This window comes from Bufo gargarizans, chromosome 5 (genome assembly GCF_014858855.1).
Source record: "Bufo gargarizans isolate SCDJY-AF-19 chromosome 5, ASM1485885v1, whole genome shotgun sequence".
NCBI classification, from domain to species: Eukaryota; Metazoa; Chordata; class Amphibia; order Anura; family Bufonidae; genus Bufo; species Bufo gargarizans.
The window spans coordinates 192592234-192611360 of NC_058084.1; the positions used below are offsets into that span (position 1 = coordinate 192592234).

General features: G+C 41.9%; 1 protein-coding gene across 1 annotated transcript in view; it reads left to right on the plus strand.

Annotated features, from left to right (window-relative positions):
• The window catches only part of LOC122939210 (tetratricopeptide repeat protein 30A), a 39512-nt gene extending 24386 nt beyond the window's left edge, over window positions 1–15126 (plus strand). The window contains exons 15-19 of the mRNA XM_044295245.1: window positions 3240–3311; window positions 5110–5213; window positions 10516–10594; window positions 13677–13806; window positions 14901–15126. Coding sequence (XP_044151180.1) covers window positions 3240–3311; window positions 5110–5213; window positions 10516–10594; window positions 13677–13806; window positions 14901–15037 — 522 coding nt within the window. The 3' untranslated portion in view covers window positions 15038–15126. The remainder of the gene's footprint in view (window positions 1–3239; window positions 3312–5109; window positions 5214–10515; window positions 10595–13676; window positions 13807–14900) is intronic.
• Window positions 15127–19127: the final 4001 nt, after the last annotated feature.

Here is a 19127-nt window from a genome sequence, read left to right on the forward strand (position 1 = left end):
GATCCTTGGTCTTGTGACACCTGTGACGTCCAAAATCGCAATGTAACCCTAGCCAAAGGGGGAAGACCGCGTGGGAGACCCCCACCAATGACTAAGAAGTGCTTAGACTTGCGCTGTCTCTCCTCTTTAGCTCACTGGGGGAGATTTATCAAAACTGGTATAAAGTACAACTGTCTTAGTAGACCTTAGCAACCAATCAGATCCCACCTCTCATTTTTCCGCGCTCCTTCGAAAGAAAAAAAATGAAAGGTGGAATCTGATTGGTTGCTATGGGCAACTAAGCCAGTTTTCTTTTACGCCAGATTCAATAGACTTTCTATTGAGCTCATCTTCAGCTGGCAAGGAGAGACAGCGCTCAGACCCTTGTTTAGGGATATGTGGCACAGCACCTGGCACATTTATTTTGAAGTGCCAGGTATACTGTAAAGCAAATGCAGCACTTTTCCTTAGCTTTGATGGTCAATGAATACAATGCTAAATTAGATTCTTACCAAATATTTGATAAACTAAGCATTTCTTGAACTCTTGACAAATGCTCTGTTCCCTCGCTGATTACTGAGGCGTACACATCACCTCTGCACCGTTTTTCTCCTGTGTGTCTTAGCTGGGACAGTGTAACATTGAAGAATGTCCTTGCAAGAGAAAAGTTTCGGTAAACTGAGCGTTTGTCTCTTTTTATGCATTTTTCCATTGCTTTGGTTGCATGGAGTTTCTGAGTGTTTGCCTCTATTATAGTGTGTTGCTTTGCCTCCAATCTGCCGTTTTCACTGTGTATCCAACCCTAGTGACCTCCATTCTCAGCCTTCATATTGTTAACAGAGGACCCGTCACCTCTCCTGACATGTCTGTTTTAGCAACTACTTGCGTTCCCCATGTAAAAATTCTGAAACATCAATTCTTCTGTATCTTGTGCCAGATCTGTATGTTGTGCCATTCTTCTATTATTCCTGCAAGAAGTTTCTGAAACAATTGCAAGCAGTCTGCAATAAAGGTCCATCTGGGTGTTCTCTTCACAGTCTATCACTGGTAGCGCTGATTGGATAATGTCAGACTGTGCAGGGACACGTCCCAAATGGGTAACACCCAGATGGACCTTTATTACAGACTATTGGCAATTTATTCATAAAGTTCTAGTAGGAATAATAGAAGAATGGCAAACATAGAGTTAGAAGAATAGATGCTCCAGAATTGTTATTACATGTGGAACGCAAGTAGCAGGGGACAATTAAGGCATACAGTGACAGCTGTCAATGTGATTAGCGGAAAAAGTGTGTAGCAATCACATCAGCCCAATCTCTTGTATCTTCCATAGGAAATCATGAAATATGGGGTGCACATATGGACATGCCACTGGTTACATGTCAACATAGATACATCCTGATTCATGTTCAGTGCTTCATTGTGGTAAATCCTCAGCGCAGTCAAAAAGTCAGGAGGGACACTTACAGCTTCCTACCGTGGTTTAAAACGCGTCAGTGGTTGCACCTTTCTCTGTTATTGCTCTGTGGTTTTACTACCATGAATGTGCGTTTGATGTGCTGGATGCATCCTTACCATGCAATGCCCCACGAGCAAGGGACACGTTCCTATCCTTGTCTTCATCTTTTTATGCGTCATCTTATGGTAAACCCAGTCTAAGGGTCCATTCACACGTCCACAAAATGGGTCCGCATCAGTTCCGCAATTTTGCAGAACGGGTGCGGACCCATTAATTTTCAATGGGGCCACAAAAGATGCGGACAGAACACCATGTGCTGTCCGCATACGCACTTCTGTTCCGCGGCCCCGCAAAAAAAAATTTGAACATGACCTATTCTTGTCTGCAGCCACGGACAAGGAAAGGCATTTCCATCATAGTGTCCGTGTTGTGCGGATCCACAATTTGCAGACCACAAAACAGTTGCGGGCATGTGCATGGACCCTAAAGGTTGTGTGGACTCCTGTTTGGTCCGCATCCTAGCCACAGTTTTTGCGGCTTGGATGCGGACCCATTCACTTCAATAGGGCTGCAAAAGATGCGGACAGCACTCTGTGTGCTGTCCGCATCCGTTGCTCTGTTCCGTGGTCCGCCCAAAAAAATATAACCTGTCCTATTCTTGTCCATTTTGCGGGCAAGAATAGGCAGTTATATCAATGGCTGACACCATCCTTGTTTGGCGGATCCGCAATTTGCGGACCGCAAAACACACAACGGTCGTGTGCATACTGTGAACGGCCTCCTTGGACTGAAGCTCGGCATGATGCCTTTCTACTGTCTGAATTACCCTATAACTTGCTACATATGCAGGAAAGCTGACAATCCCCATAGAAGCTTTAATAAATGTGCACTGGCATATTGGTTGTCACAAGCATTCTCCTAAGCAGATATAACGGGGTATTTTCATCCTAACGCCTGGATGTGGTGGCTAGGGTTGGGTGAGACTACTTGAAACCTCGTAGTGGTCTTTGCTCTGCTGTTTCTGTATCTCTCATACGAGTAAGCAGGAGTTAGGGAAACAGTATAGCACAGCTAGCTACCCTGTTTCTGAAACCTGTGAGGTGCAGATAGAGGCGCTCACTATGCAAAACTGTTTCCCTAACTCCTGTTCACCCATATGGCACATATAGAAACAGTGCAGCACAGCCCGCTCTACTGTTTCCATAGTTGTGACCACCCATCCAGGATCCGGCTGTGCTATGATTGATAGCTATGGACAACAGACACAGTTTTTCTTTTAGACTGTTTCGTAAATCTGCCATATAATGTATAAGTGTTTTTTTTCGGCAGGCCTACAATGGAATAAAACCAGACTAGCTGGACAAAATTGAAAGTATAACCAGGATTTCACCTGATAGTAAACAAATGACAGCAAAGAAAAAGATTGGGGCAGTCAAGGGTGTGCATTCCAGGGCGTCCGCTGGTGTATTGCTTTATGTTGAGCTGTAAACCATATAGGACATAGTATATAGGTCTGATGTGTTACTTGGGGGATACTGCCTCACTTACCATAGTTTTTAATAGTTGGTGCATGGGCTTGTAATGTTTGCATATATGATCTGTAATGCTTAATGTTGCCAATGTGTGTTGGATATTATTTCGGAGAACATGCTTTTCCACCACCTTCATTCAAGGTCCTCAATAGTCATCCTTTCATTATTCAGATTAGAAAGGACATTGGAATATATGTGCCATACACTTCTTCATAAAAGCCTTTGTATTTATCAAAAAAGCTAAAAATTACATATGTCTTCCTCTCCAGATCCTGAATGTCAGCGCTATTGTCCTTGCAAATCTATGTGTGTCCTACATCATGACGAGCCAAAATGATCTGGTAAGTTCTGATGAGACCACTAACTGCCTCCTTTGTCCAGCCTATCATATGTAAAATCTAAAATCTTTTAAGGTTTCTTAAAAACCTTTGCGATATAAATAGTATCTTGCAAAAAGAAATTGTGTTGCTCCTTGGAAACTGTCGATAAGCTGCTGTTTATGGATCCCTTATACTTGCTACAGGTATACGTGCGAAGAACCAGTTAGAAGAGTTATGCAATATTTAGATTCCAGTACAAATGAATCCATCATTAGCGGGTATCCTGCTTGATGGTTTCCATGTAGTCATATATTTTTCTACACTGCGTGTAAATGAAAATGGAAAACAGCAAGATGAGTGTTAAAGGTGGATCTTTACATTAAGAGTTACTGAAAAACACAAAGCTAATTCCCAGACTAAACCAACAGATGGCATGGAAGAGGCACCAGGCAAGCTTAGAACTCGTGTCAATCATCCAATGAAGGTAATCCAGCAAATGTGTAGGAAAAAGGTTCGTGATGAAGCTTTATTCTAACAATGTTAAAAACATGGAGGGCACTTAGAAGTTCAAAATGCGTAAGTGATTTTTCTGGATGCACTCTCTATGTTTTTAACTTTATTAGCAAAAGCTTTACACACGTTTGCTGAATTACCTTGATTAGATCTTACATACAATCCTCAAAATCATGTAAAATACAGGGTGGCCCATGAAAAAATTAGCCCGTCTCCAATATGTCCAAATCAAACATAGTGAATCTGTCTTAGTCGTCCAAAGTACAAAGCTAAACGTGTAAACTATTGTACCTGGGGGCTGACTATGACTGCTGACAGACATTTGGACCCATTGCTGTACTTAATGACGGATGAAGCTTGGTTTCATTTATCAGGTCACGTAAATTCCCAGAATACGAGGTACTGGTCCGCTGAAAATCCTCATTTGACTCTTAAAACACCACTTCATGACTAGAAAATTGCCATTTGGTGCGCAGTGTCAGGAACATGAATAGTGGGCCCAATTTTCTTCAAATCACCTGTGAATACCGCAGTTTACCTGAACACCTTTGAACAGTTTTACAACCAACTAATACCAGAAGAAAAAATGTCCTGGGGCAACATGCGACACCCCAGGGAACTCACTGGCACGGGTTCATGAACTGTTTACGGAGGAGCGAACTGTGAGCATAAGGTTATGGCCGCCACCTTCCCCAGACTTTTTCCACATGTGATCTTCATCTGTGGGGAAATTCAAAACAGAAAGTGTCCGCTAACAATCCACATCCCCTGGATGAGCTCAAGGAAAACCTCCCAAACACTACCCGCAGCATCAGGGTGTGAACAGGGACTTAGGTGAGTCAGGGATCCATTTGTTTAGTTAGAGCCTGGACAGGCGAGTGTTTATTATTTTGTTGTTGCTGGTGTTGCACAATAAATGCACTGTTTGGACATTATATCCGTGTCTGGCGAAGTAACCTGTGAGAATGACCCCCTAAGAAGAGCTAATCCCCCACAGTATTTAAAAAAAAAAACAATCCACTTGCTCATTCATCCTGTCATACTATCGCTGGAGTTGGGCTACATTTTCGTGGGCCACCCTGTATAAAAGAACATGCAGGACACATAATTGGTGCCAGGAAGAATAAATACTGGTTCTTTACATAATAACTGGCACATCTTTAGACATATTTTTTAAAGCGTTCTATAGGACTATATTATATATATTTGTAACATTTGATGATATGCAGATTAAGCTCCTCGTGGAGGACAGCAGTCACCAGGCGAGAGGATTTTATGTATAACCTTCTGTTCTTTGTTCATCAAGGCCGAAGAATTTATGAGAAAGATAGAGAAAGAAGAAGAGCAGATTGCTTATGACTACCCAGATAAGAAAATTTACCATCTTTGTATCGTGAACTTAGTTATTGGGTAAGTGAGCATGAAGTTCTTCCCCGTAAAGGGAACCTGTCACCATTAAATGCAATGCAGTCTCCAGGAGGAGCCGAGCAGATTGATGTATAGTTTTTCTGGGAAATGATTCAGAAAAACATGTTATTACTTTAATTTAAATTTCTGTTGTTTTTCTGCTCGGAAGTCATGTGGTTGATGACACCTACCTAACTCTGCGTAGAGAATAGAGTTAGCTGTCAGTCAGTGAGTAGGAAAGCCCACGACTGCTAAGCATAAAAAAGTAGAAATTTCAATAAATGACAAGTTATGCTGACTCTTTCCCATCAAACTATATATTAATCTGCTCAGTGTCTCCCGCTCTATCACATGCAGATTGTACTGAATTAGGCCTCATGCACACAAACGTATTTTGTTTCTGTGTCCGTTCCGTTTTTTTGTGGATAGGATGCGGACCCATTCATTTCAATAGGTCCGCAAAAAATGCAGACAGCACACCGTGTGCTATCCGTATGTCCGTTCCGTAGCACTCCATAGTGCTTCCGGTGTTCCGTTCTGTGACTCCGTTCGGCATCTCCAGAATTGCGGACCCATTCAAGTGAATGGGTCCACATACGTGATGCGTGGTGCATACGGCCGGCAGTTTGAGGCCTAAGTGCAACTTTCCAAGAGCCTGTCCAGATTCTGCTAATATTCTTTAACCACTTGCAGACTGGGGCCATTTACCCCCTTCCTGACCAGGCCTGAATTTTGCAAATCTGACATGTGTCACTTTATGTGGTAATAACTCTGGAACGCTTTTACTTATCCAAGCCATTCTGAGATTGTTTTCTAGTGACACATTGTATTTCATGTTAATGGTAAATTTGAGTCAATATGTTTTACCTTTATTTATAAAACAAAATCCAAAAGTTAACAAAAATGTAAAACATTTTTCTAAATTTGAATCTCTCTGCTTTTAAGACAGATCGTGATACCTCATAAAATATTCATTATTTAACATTCCCCGTGTGTCTACTTTATATTGGCTTTATTTTTTTAGGACTTTAAAAGGTTTAGAATTTTAGAACCAATTTTTGAAATTTTAAAGAAAATTTCCAAAGTCAGCTTTTTTTTTTAAGGACCAGTGCAGTTCTGAAGACACTTTGTGGGGCTTACATAATAGAACCAACCCATAAATGACCCAATTTTGGAAACACCCCTCAAACTATTCAAAACTGATTTTTGAAATGTTGTTAACCTTTTAGGTATTCCACAGGAATTAAAGCAAAATAGAGGTGAAATTTCAAAATGTCTCTTTTTTTTTGGGTAGATTTTCCATTTTAATCAATTTTTTCCTGGAACACATCAAGGGTTAACAACAAAACAAACCTCAATATTTACTACCCTGATTCTGCAGTTTGCAGAAACACCCCATATGTGGTCGTATACCACTCACTGTATGGGCACTCAGATGGGCTCAGAAGGCAAGAAGCACCATATGGTTTTTGGAACGGTCTTTGGGCACCATGTTGCATTTGAAGAGACCCTGAGGTATCCCAACAGTGAAAACCCCCCAAAAGTGACCACATTTTGTAAACTACACAACCCAAGGAATTTTTAAGGGGTGTAATGAGGACTTGACCCAACAGGTGTTTCATGAAAATGTTTCATGAAAATGTTTTTTTTTTTACAAGAAAATGGTGCATTAGGCTCAAACTTTCTTTTTCATAAAAGATAACAGGAGAATACCCCCCACACACACACAATTTGCTACCCATTTTCTCCTGAATACAGTAAGACCTCAGTTGTGGTCGTAAACTGTTATTTGGGGATATGCCAGGGCTCAGAAGGGAAGGAGCGGCATCTGGATTTTCTAACATGGACTTTTCTGCCATAGTTGAAGAGCGATAACTTTTATATTTTTTGTTTAATGAGCTGCACACTAGGTGTGTGTAGGATAAGCTGTAGATTTTTATTGGCACCATTTGAGGTACATTTGGCTTTCTGGTTGCTTTTTATCAAAATCTTTTGGGAGGTGAAGTCACAAAAAAGCTGTTTGGTGTAATATTTTTCAATTTAATTATATTTTTTCTCACAGCCATATTATTATTTTCATTTTTCTGGCTATAGTCTTGTGTGAGGGCTTGTTACACATATGACTTTGGTACATATGGTACATATGACTTTTTGATTGATTTGATAGTATGTTTTTTGTGAGGTGACAAAAAAAAGCTGTTTTGGCATCTTTTTTTTTTTTTACACCATTCATTTGATGGGGTAGATCATGTGATATTTTTGTAGAGCCAATTGAGGTGAGCTAACTAAAAAAATCTGTTTTGGCATAATGTTTATTTATTTCTTATGGTATTCATCTAATTGGGTAGATCATATGTGGACACTGTGATACCAAAAATGTATTTAATTTTTCTTCTATTTTTAAAAAATTTTCAATAACTGATTTGGGGGGGGGGAATTAAAATGAGAAACTTTTTTTTTTTTTTTTTTTTACACTTTGTGTCCCTCATAAGGTTATACAAGACCTCTGGGGGACATTTAACTTCATATATATTTTTTTTTTTTTTTTTTACTATTGATTTCTCCTTTAACTGAGGCTGACATAGTAGCCCCAGTTACATGTGAAATAAAGCCCCCAGAGAGGTTGTACAGCATAATGCAGCGCTGTACAGCCTCGGTGCAGGGCTGATCGAAGTGTATGGAAGATCCGACAGCTGGGACAGGAAGCAGCATAGTGTATATAGCGATCTAGAAGGCAGGGACACCCAGGAACCTTCTCTGCCTTCTGTCTAGGGTGCCCTGCTGTCACTGACAATCTCTGAATTGCAATCTTCCAAAATGTCCATTCAGAGATAAACATGACCGCCCAGGACGTTAATAGTCAATGGGTGGTCGGGAAGTGGTTAAAGGAAAAGGACCTCAGTTAGGAAAGAAGACTAATGATTCTTTTGATGCATGTGTCTTTACCAAAGTCAGCTGTCTAAAATGAATACAAATAAGTCACAGGGGCCTGATGGGAAACACCCAAAGCTATTAAAAGAGCTCAGCGGTGAACTAGCAAAACCATTAACAGATTTATTTAACCAATCACTGGCAACAGGAGTCGTCCCAGAAGATTGGAAATTAGCAAATGTTGTGCCAATTCACAAGAAAGGTAGTAAGGAGGAATCGGGCAACTATAGGCCAGTAAGCCTGACATCAATAGTGGGGAAATTAATGGAAACCATAGTTAAGGAGAGGATTGTGGAACTTCTAAAATCCCATGGATCGAAAGATGAAAAACAGCATGGGTTTACTTCAGGGAGATCATGTCAAACGAATCTTATCGATTTCTTTTTGATTGGGTGACTAAAATAATAGATGGAGGAGGTGCAGTAGACATCGCATAGCTAGACTTTAGTAAGGCTTTTGATACTGTCCCACATAGAAGGCATATCAATAAATTGCAGTCTTTGTGCTTGGACTCCCATATTGTTGAATGGATTAGGCAGTGGCTGAGGGACAGACAACAGAGGGTTGTAGTCAATGGAGTATATTCAGACCAAGGTCTTGTTACCAGTGGGGTACCTCAGGGATCTGTTCTGGGACCAATATTGTTTAATATCTTTATCAGTGAAATTGCAGAAGGCCTCAATGGTAAGGTGTGTCTTTTTGCTGATGGCACAAAGATTTGTAACAGGGTTGATGTTCCTGGAGGGATACACCAAATGGAAAGGGATTTAGAAAAACTAGAGGAATGGTCAAAAATCTGGCAACTAAAATTTAATGTTGATAAGTGCAAGATAATGCACCTGGGGCGTAACAATCCAAGAGCAGAATATAGAATCAGTGATACAGTCCTAACCTCAGTATCTGAGGAAAGGGATTTAGGGATCATTATTTCAGAAGACTTAAAGGTAGGCAGACAATGTCATAGAGCAGCAGGGAATGCTAGCAGAATGCTTGGGTGCATAGGGAGAGGCATTACCAGTAGACAGAGGGAGGTGCTCATGCCGCTCTACAGAGCACTAGTGAGACCTCATTTGGAGTATTGTGTTCAGTACTGGAGACCATATCTCCAGAAGGATATTGATACTTTGGAGAGAGTTCAGAGAAGAGCTACTAAACTGGTACATGGATTGCAGGATAAAACTTACCAGGAAAGATTAAAGGACCTTAACATGTATAGCTTGGAAGAAAGACGAGACAGAGGGGATATGATAGAAACTTTTAAATACATAAATGGAATCAATACGGTAAAAGAGGAAAGACTAATTAAAAGAAGAAAAACTGCTACAAGAGGACATAGTTTTAAATTAGAGGGGCAAAGGTTTAAAAGTAACATCAGGAAGTATTACTTTGCTGAGAGAGTAGTGGATGCATGGAATAGCCTTCCTGCAGAAGTGGTAGCTGCAAATACAGTGAAGGAGTTTAAGCATGCATGGGATAGGCATAAGGCCATCCTTCATATAAGATAGGGCCAGGGACTATTCATAGGATTCAGATATATTGGGCAGACTAGATGGGCCAAATGGTTCTTATCTGCCGACACATTCTATGTTTCTATGTTAAAGGTGTTGTCTCACTTCAGAAAATGGCATTCATCATGTAGACAACATTAGTACAAGGCACTTACTGATGTATTGTGATTGTCCATATTGCCTCCTTTGCTGGCTTCATTCATTTTCCCATCATAATTTACAGTGCTCATTTCCATGGTTATGACCACTCGGCAATCCAGCAGCAGTGGTCGTGATTGCACACTATAGGAAGAAGTGATGGCCTATGCGCACTCCAGCTGTCCCAGTCACCAGTGAGTCCGGCGGTTTTTCCTATAGTGTGCAAGCACGCTGTAACCATGGAAACGAGCAGTGTACAATGTGATGAAAAAAATGAATCAAGCCAGCAAAGGAAGCAATATGGACAATCACAATACTTTAGGAAGTGCCTTGTATTAACTGTCTCTACATAATAGATGCCACTTACTGAGGTGAGACGACCCCTTTAACATGCACATCCACCTCCTTGGGGGATCATATGCAGACCCCTGTCTCTGTTGGTGTATAACAATGCATGCAGATAGGAGGCTGTATATTTTTCCCCTCTAGATGGCGTGTCTGTAGAACATACATCTGCAGTTTAACAGAAAATATACTAAGCAAGAAGTTGACATAGAATTTCCAAACCAAACCATATACATCATCAGCTCCTACAAACTGTCCACAATAGTAGACTCATCATGTACTGTAGAAGAACGCTTTATGTATGGTCCTTGCAAAGTTTTTCTCAGCATCTGGTATTTTTAGAGCGTTTCCTAATGATTTATGTGTTTTCTGTTTTTCTGCAGAACTCTTTACTGCGCCAAAGGGAATTATGAATTTGGCATATCACGAGTTATCAAAAGCTTGGAGCCGTACAACAAAAAGGCAAGTCGAAATATATGAACTAGACCTCAGGCATTTAGTCTATTAGGGAAGTAAAAAGCTGTACTTTTTTACATCATATCATTTTTGTAAATATAAAAAATAAAGTGTGTCCCTCTCTCTTTCTTATAGTCCTGTAAAGCTATCTGCTCTTTAATAAAATAATTGAACTCTATGGATGCAGAATATGCCATGAATGTCTGATAGATGTAGGCTCTACCTCTCAAATCTACACCTGTGTGAAGATTGGGGGTCCCTTACCCCACCTGGTGAAGTGACCACCACTGCATCCTGGTGGAAAATGAATGGTTGCTTCGCTAAGCGGGTTAAGGGACCCCCCCAGTATGTACACAGGTGTGGATGCCAGAGGTGGAACCAACATCTGTGAGACGTCTATGGCGCATTCTGTGGATATATCAAATATCTAGGTTGGAAATACCGCTTTAGAAAAGTCTGTCTTATGAAAAACCAGCCAAGATCACTTGGGGTCCAGCTTCATGGGCAGCTGGGCCAACCACAGTGACACTCTTATTTAAAGGTTATGTACACCTTTTGTGGCATTTTTCTTTTGGCATTTTACTTATTTTTGGCTACAAATAATTTGGTTCAATTGGTCTTTATTAAAAATGTTCAGCCGTTTCTGGGATACAAGAGTTAAAAATCAGTCTGTTACAAGCTGTCACTGTTACAGACAGTGAGTGTGCACCCACTGTGCCAACTAACCAGTTTGGCTTTGGGCTAAGCCTAGGGGCATTGTCCTGGTGGTTCCCTGGTATTCACCCTTTAAACCCTGTACAGGGATCTGGACTTTGCCGCAAGGAACCAACCAGGCTTCTACCTCCTGGAGTAGTCCTGGTGTAGTTGGCTGCTGACCCACAGGAATCAGAAGTGTGAAGCACCAAGGACACAGGCAAAAGCGTAGTCTGAATACAAGTGTAATCCAGGTCACAGTTCCAAGGTCGGGGCAGGCAGCAAGGAGCGGAAACGGAAGACAAGCAAGGTTCGGTACACTGATATCCACACGAGATCACCTTCACTGGTTACCAGCAAGGAATAACCTCAAAGCTTAGGCGATGAGGTAGAACCACAACTCGGCTAAATAGGGAGACTGATCAGCAACTTAATCAGCATCTGGACAGGGGCAGGGGGAAGCATTAACTCTCTCAGTGCTGAAGGAAAGTTCACAGAGCTCTAATCCTAAGTCACACAGGGAAAGCAGAGCAACATCCACACCTGCCCGGGACAGCAAGACCACGACGGGCACAGACTGCCAGTGTCACAGTTACTTCATGTTTTCTTTGAATCCTGTCGTCTGACTGCTCATATGTAGTTCTTATCTCTGATCTCCTGACCTCATAAACACTCTGGTAAGCACTGAGCTCTAAGTGTTTATGAAGTTAGGCGATCAGAAATAAGAGCTACACATGAGCCATCAAATGATTGGAGCAAATAGACTGATTTTTAACTCTTGTATCTCAGAAATGGCTGAACATTTTTAATGAAGACTAATGGAAAAAATGGTTTTGTAGCCAAAAATGAGTAATAGGCCTCATGCACACGACCATTGTGTACATCCGTGTCCGTTGTTCCGTTTTCCGTGATTTTCTGTGGACCCATTGACTTTCAATGGGTCCGTTGAAAACTCGGAAAATGCACCGTTTGTCATCCGCGTCCGTGATCCGTGTTTCCTGTCTGTCCAAGAAATATGACCTGTCCTATTTTTTGGACGGACAACGGTTCACGGACCCATTCAAGTCAATGGGTCTGTGAAAAAACACGGAGGCACACAAGATTGCCATCTGCGTCCGTGATCCGTGTCCGTAGGCTACTTTAGCACAGACTGATCCGCAGATCCGTCTGCATACAGCTTTTTCAGAGCTGAGTTTTCACATCGTGAAAACTCAGATCCGACAGTATATTCTATGGACGCTTCAAGTTAGAATATACTAAGAACTGTGTACATGACTGCCCCCTGCTGCCTGGCAGCATCCGATCTCTTACAGGGGGCTGTGATCCGCACAATTAACCCCTGAGGTGCCGCACCTGAGGGGTTAATTGTGCGTATTATAGCCCCCTGTAAGAGATCAGGTGCTGCCAGGCAGCAGGGGGCAGACCCCCAACCTCCCCAGTTTTAAATTCATTGGTGGCTAGTGCGGCCCCCCCTCCCTCCCCTGTATTAAATTCATTGGTGGCCAGTGCGGCCCCTCCTCCCTCCCTCACCTGTATTAAATTCACTGGTGGCCAGTGCGCCCCCCCCCCCCCACCTCATTGGTGGCAGTGGAGAGTTCCGATCGGAGTCCCAGTTTAATCGCTGGGGCTCCGAACGGTAACCATGGCAACCAGGACGCTACTGCTGTCCTGGCTGCCATGGTTACTTAGAAATTTTAGAAGCATTATACTTACATGTCTGTGACCGGCCGGGCGCTCCTCCTACTGGTAAGTGACAGGTCTGTGCTATAAGCCAGTGTTTCCCAACCAGTGTGCCTCCAGCTGTTGCAAAACTACAACTCCCAGCATACCTGGACAGCCTTTGGCTGTGCGGGCATGCTGGGAGTTGTAGTTTTGCAACAGCTGGAGGCACACTGGTTGGGAAACACTGCTATAAGCAATGCTGAAGACGGGGAAGGCGGCGCTGGGACCGGACAGCGAGGGGGGGTGGCTGGGCACCCTGTATTAACGGACCCCCCCTTGGGCACCTTAAGTAAGTGATTGACAGGTTATAAAAACCTGTTTTTTGGGCAAATAGAAACACAGTGAGGTTTAATAAGGCCAGCTTATGATTCTTCTTATTAGTCTGGACATGAGCATATGTTTAGGTAGAGGGGTTAAATCTGATGACAGAATCCCTTTAACTACAATTTTTTTATGATTGGCCTGAGGGCTCATAGTGTAACAGTCTCATCATACTTCAATTTGGAGCATTTTATAAATGCGTTTTGTGCATTTTATAAATATAAATGTTTGATCTGGCAAAGGGGGTCTAATTTTTAGGTACATGTTCTTCTTCTTCTTTTACAGCAATATGGTAGCTGCTTGTACTGTACATAATGATTTTCTTGACAATATCTCTTGATTTGCTTTACAGCTTGGAACAGACACATGGTATTATGCAAAGAGGTGCTTCCTATCCTTGCTGGAGAACATGTCAAAGCACATGATCATGCTCCAGGACAGTGTCATCTATGAATGTATTCAGTTTTTGGAACATTGTGAAAGTAAGTTTTAAAAGGTTATGGGACAGGGTTGCAAAGGTGAACACAGATCATGGAGCCGACGTACATGTGTTTTACCTATTTTGTAAAGGATCAGGAATCACTTAGAATACAATTTAAAGGGGTTATGTCATCTGAGACATTGGTGGCATATCACTAGGATATGCTACCAATGTCAGATAAGTGCGGGTCCCATTTCTGGGACCCACGTCTATTTCTAGACAGGGGCTCCCAAAGTTAACGAAGGCGCACCGAGCTTTCCATTCATTTCTATGGGAGTTCCAAACATAGCAGAGCCAGCTATTTTCAGACGTCCCATAGGACTGAATGGAGAGTGCACCACACAAGCTTTGCCACTAATCCATTCACCTCTATGGGACTGACCGATATAGCTGAGCCATTGCTCGGCTATATTCGCAACTCCCAGAGAAATGAATAGAGGAGGGCCGCACATACACGACTGTTCTCCGTTCACTGCAGGGGTCCCGTTCTAGAGATGGGTGCAGGTCCCGAAGGTGGGACCCGTACCTATCTGACAGTAGTGTATGAGATTATGAGATAAGACAACCCCTTTAAAGAGGTAAAACTAGACCTCCTTTCAATGATACAAAATGCACCCACTTGAGGCCCTCTCTCGCCAGCCTAAATTCTCTTTAGGGATTCAAAAATGTTGTCCACTAGCATAAGTTTAGGGAGGGTGTGTGTGACATAACCTCTCCAGAATAACTAAGGGCAGAGATGACGCTAGGATTTTTTAACCTGGAGCAAAGATTCAGTTTGGTGCACCCTCATGTAATGGAATAGAAAAAAATCCTTTCTACTGGTACAAATAAGATCCGCACCAACACTAGTACCTAGGCACATGCCCTTTGAGCCTTGTCTCTACACTCTTGGCTAACAACCAGTAAAACATATTACTGTAGCTACTCGGAATGGGATCGAACTATTTGATACCTGGCCCAGAGTACTGTTGCTGATGCCGCCTTTTTAATTAGCAGAAATCAGCATTTCTAAACTTATGTATTAATGGTATAAAACTTTTGTAAAATACTATCACAACAATACCATACAGTGAACTTATTATTTTTCTTTGACAGTTTATGGCAAGAACACCCCAGCCATAATCGAGCAACCACTGGAAGAAGAGAAGATGCACATTGGCAAGAACACTGTTACCTATGAAGCAAGACAACTGAAAGCATTATTGTATGAAATAACATCCTGGAACATATAAATGACCTGTATCTTGACATCATGTGTTTTTTTTTTTTTTTTTCTTTCATGTTATTGGTGTAAATGTATTTTTATAGTGTTTCAATTAAATTATTTTGCTAGTATACTGATGTCCAGAATGCATATGGGTCGCAAGTCTATGGCTGCAAGTCGTCTGACACCATGCTAGCAGCATCCTAGGAGACTGGACATTCTGGTAGTTGCTTGGGTTCCATTCTTCAGCCGCCATCACTTTTTAGCCACATATACCCATATCCCGACATGTTTGGTCATGGGAACTAGCAGGCTGCACATGTCGCCACGTACCTGTATCATTATATTTTGTACAACATGTAGATCTGCCCCCAGATGCATATTCATCCTGAATAGTGTTGTGTTCAGATAAGACAAATGTGGGGCTGTAGTGTAAAGCATGTAGGAAGGAATAGCACAACTGAAGCATTTGATCAGAGAGGTGGTGGATTTCAGGGTTTCAAGTGTGTCTAAAGCTGGCCATACACAGATGTGTATTAGCCACAACCGTTCGGACAATCTTCTAATGTGTATGGTGGCCTTTCGACTCTCACCCTTTGGCTACTGATGGGGAGAGAACAATAAGACATGTTGGATTTCAATGCACCGTCATTTTGTTACCCACTAGAGGTTTATAAGTATGGGAGGATAAGCAGAGATCAGCTGTCTCATGTGTATGGCTGTAGGGGTTGTCCGTTTTTTTTTTTTATATTGGTGATCTCTCCTCCATATCAGATCAGCGGGGGGCTGACTCCTGGCACCCCTGATGGTCAGCTGTTTGAAGAGACTGCAGTACTTGTACGAGCACTGCCTTCTCTTCACTATTTACATGCTCACTGTCACAAGTGCAGTGGCAAGGAGGTGTAATTACAACTCTACCGTCCCCATTCACTTCATTGGGTCGGCTCCTTCCTATTCAAGGGAAATATAATTGTAACGACAACTGCTCTTCACTGCAATTGCGACAGCGAGCAGGTAAACGGTGAAGAGAAGGCAGCACTCATACGAGCGATGGGGTCACTTCAAACAGCTCATCAGCGGGGGTGACGGGAGTCGACCAATCTGATATTATTGACATGTCCCCAGGATACGTCATCAAAATTTTAAAAAAAGCAGACAACCCTTTTGTGGATAAGAAACAAGATTTGTCGTGATAGAATTTTTGTACGATCCCTAAACAAAAGGGATCTTTCCTTTTTGGCCTAGACCTTAAAATTCCCTCTAAGGGTAAGGGAATGAGAAGGGATGACTCTTGATGGTATTTGAGTCTTCTGAACAAAACTGCCAGAATATTTGTTTGATTAAAGAGAAAGACCTGTGTGTTACCCCTACAGCCTAGAACAGTGATCGTGAACCTTTTAGAGACGAGTGTCCAAATTACAACCCAAAACCCACTTATTTACCACAAAGTGCCAACACAGCAATTTAACCTGAATACCAATATAGTATATCTTCCATGTATTTTATCATTTAGCTATAATAACCTGCATACACTCTATAATAGCACTGCCTGTGGTAATCATATCACACCCTGAGCTGATGAATGGCAGGAAAAGTCTAAGGCATATTGGTACACCATAGACTTTTTCCAGAGTGCTGATGCCCATAGAGAGGGCTGTGAGTGCCACCTCTGGCACTCGCCACCACTGGCCTAGAATAACAAATCAATCACATTAAAACATGTATTAAAACATGGACCTATATGTCTCCGAGGAATTTCTTGGTCTGAAATGAGTGTCCCTCTGTCGCCATCTTACTTTTATACCAAATATCGCAACCTTTCCTAGTATAGCATGTATTATACATTATTCAGAAAATATGTTCAAGGTCTAAAAGAATTGATAACCAAGATTTAATTATGTTTTAATTTATCTTCCTATATCATTTACCTCTTCTTAAACATCATTTCAAATCTTGGATCTCAAGGTTCCCTTCTGGCAATAAGTTTGTTATCACCCTTGACATTAGTTTTCCACCCCCTCCCCCCCCCCCCTTTACCTTCTCAGCCTGTTCTATACCATAACAACGACTATTATATATGATTCAGAAAACATTAGGTTCAGTGTCTAAAGAAAATAGGCAACCAAGATTTAATTATGTCTAATTAATCTTACTATAGCAAACGCAATCCATTGAGCCATTTGCCAGAGGTATACAGTACGGCCAGGAAGATTTTGTAATGTATACAGAACAGCCTGGAAGATTATAACATGTATAGTTCAGATGAGAGATTTCGACATATGTCACTGTATAGCCATACAATGGAACGCGTCATCCTTTGACTCCAGTCTGCGCGGTATACGTTGTTTAGCGGTGGCCCTTTCTATAGGAAAGCACAGCACAAAGATCACTCTGTTGGTTTCCTTCAGGTGAATGGAGTCCTATGGATATATTTGGCTTTTCCCAGGGTATACGCCAAATATAGAGCTCAAACATAGTCTGCCCAGAGCCTGAATATTACCCAGATATGCTGACCTGTGTATGGACTAAACAAGTGTATGCTGACTTGGAGGCTCTTGCTTCCCAAAATCAGTGGGGCTTGACTATGCTTCTTCTTCTCTAGTATTACATACAGAGGGCCTCATATATCACAGCTATGATCTGGTAGGCTGAAAATGATTGATAATAGAGTCTTTGGAAGTTGTCAAGATGGGGGGGAAGGGTGATAAATAGCTATGGAGGGTGAGAGCTAGACCAGAAACGACCATACATGCAGCTCTGTCTTATTCCACCATGATCCCGCGCAGATGGTTTTACACGGCGTTTGATGACTTGCTTCCTTTAATGGATCTGAAATTGTAGAATGGCCTGCAGCTACAGACGTCTATCGATGGCTCGTGAATCACATTAGCACTCTGTACAGCACATAGCTGGAATAACTCCAAAGCAGAGAAGTGAAAATAATAATAGTCTTAGGGTCTGACAAGTAATCATATGGAACATGGATATCAGGATGCCCTGTTTGACCCTAACAGGAAGCTGAATTGGAAGCCTCTAGATTGAAGGTGTGATTACATTGCCGGTCTATGCCTGAGCTGATTATCCTTCAGCAGCTTTGTCACAATCATCTGTGACATATCAGAACAAGAAATACTAACTCCACATGTACAATCCAGGAATTCAATACAAGTGGGCGCCGAAATAGCCTCTTATGTCTATTGTACTGTAGGTGAGAATGGCCAAGCACTTTGTGGCAGGATTGCTTAAGAGATTCTCTTTTGCATTGCTTTACATTTTTTTTGGTATAGGCTTCAAGGCTGTCATTCATTTACAATTATGGGTTTTTTTCACCACTAGGCCTCATTTCTCAGGGACTGTATGAAAAATAAAGTACCCGTGCTGTAGCTTTTCATCAGTACTGGTAGTTTTTTTGTGTCGACTCCCATCTTTATAGGCTGTAGCAAACCCAACTACAGTATCTATAAGCTGCAATGTGTCACCATGTTTATATTTCATACATATCCCTACACTTTATTTTACAGATGTATCTACGTATATATATTTCTACAGTGGTGATTGAAAGTTTGCTAACCCTTTAAAGCTTTCTATATTTCTGCATAAGCTTGACTTAAAACTACATCAGAAGTCCTAAAAATACATCACAAACTAATAGGTCAAAAATAATAGGAAAACAATCCAATATACGTAGGTGAACGTTTAGGATTAGCAGATCATTTTAGGTGAAATACAGTCAGGTGTCTCCAGTCAGTGCGATGACAATTAGGAGTGGATTAGGGGTTATCCAAGTTATTTTTTTGTTCTTTGTATGTTTCTAACTAAGGAAATGTAAGGGGTTTTCAATTCACTTACTTCATCTACAGTGGCCCCTTTCTCTTAGTTAGCGGAGCATCACATGACCTGTGATGTCGGCTTCTTTCCCTGCTCTGATGATGTTCCGTGCACAAGCCTGAGGGAGCAGAACGGAGCAGGTCTGTCTGTGCACGGAACGCCAATGTGAAGGCTGTGCTGGTTGGAGTGACAAGCCACAGCCCTGCACTTCCCAATCTGCTGGCCAATCTCCCTAAACTTCTCACCCTGCTAACACAGAGCTGACAACGACTGGAGGAGTGTACTTGTCT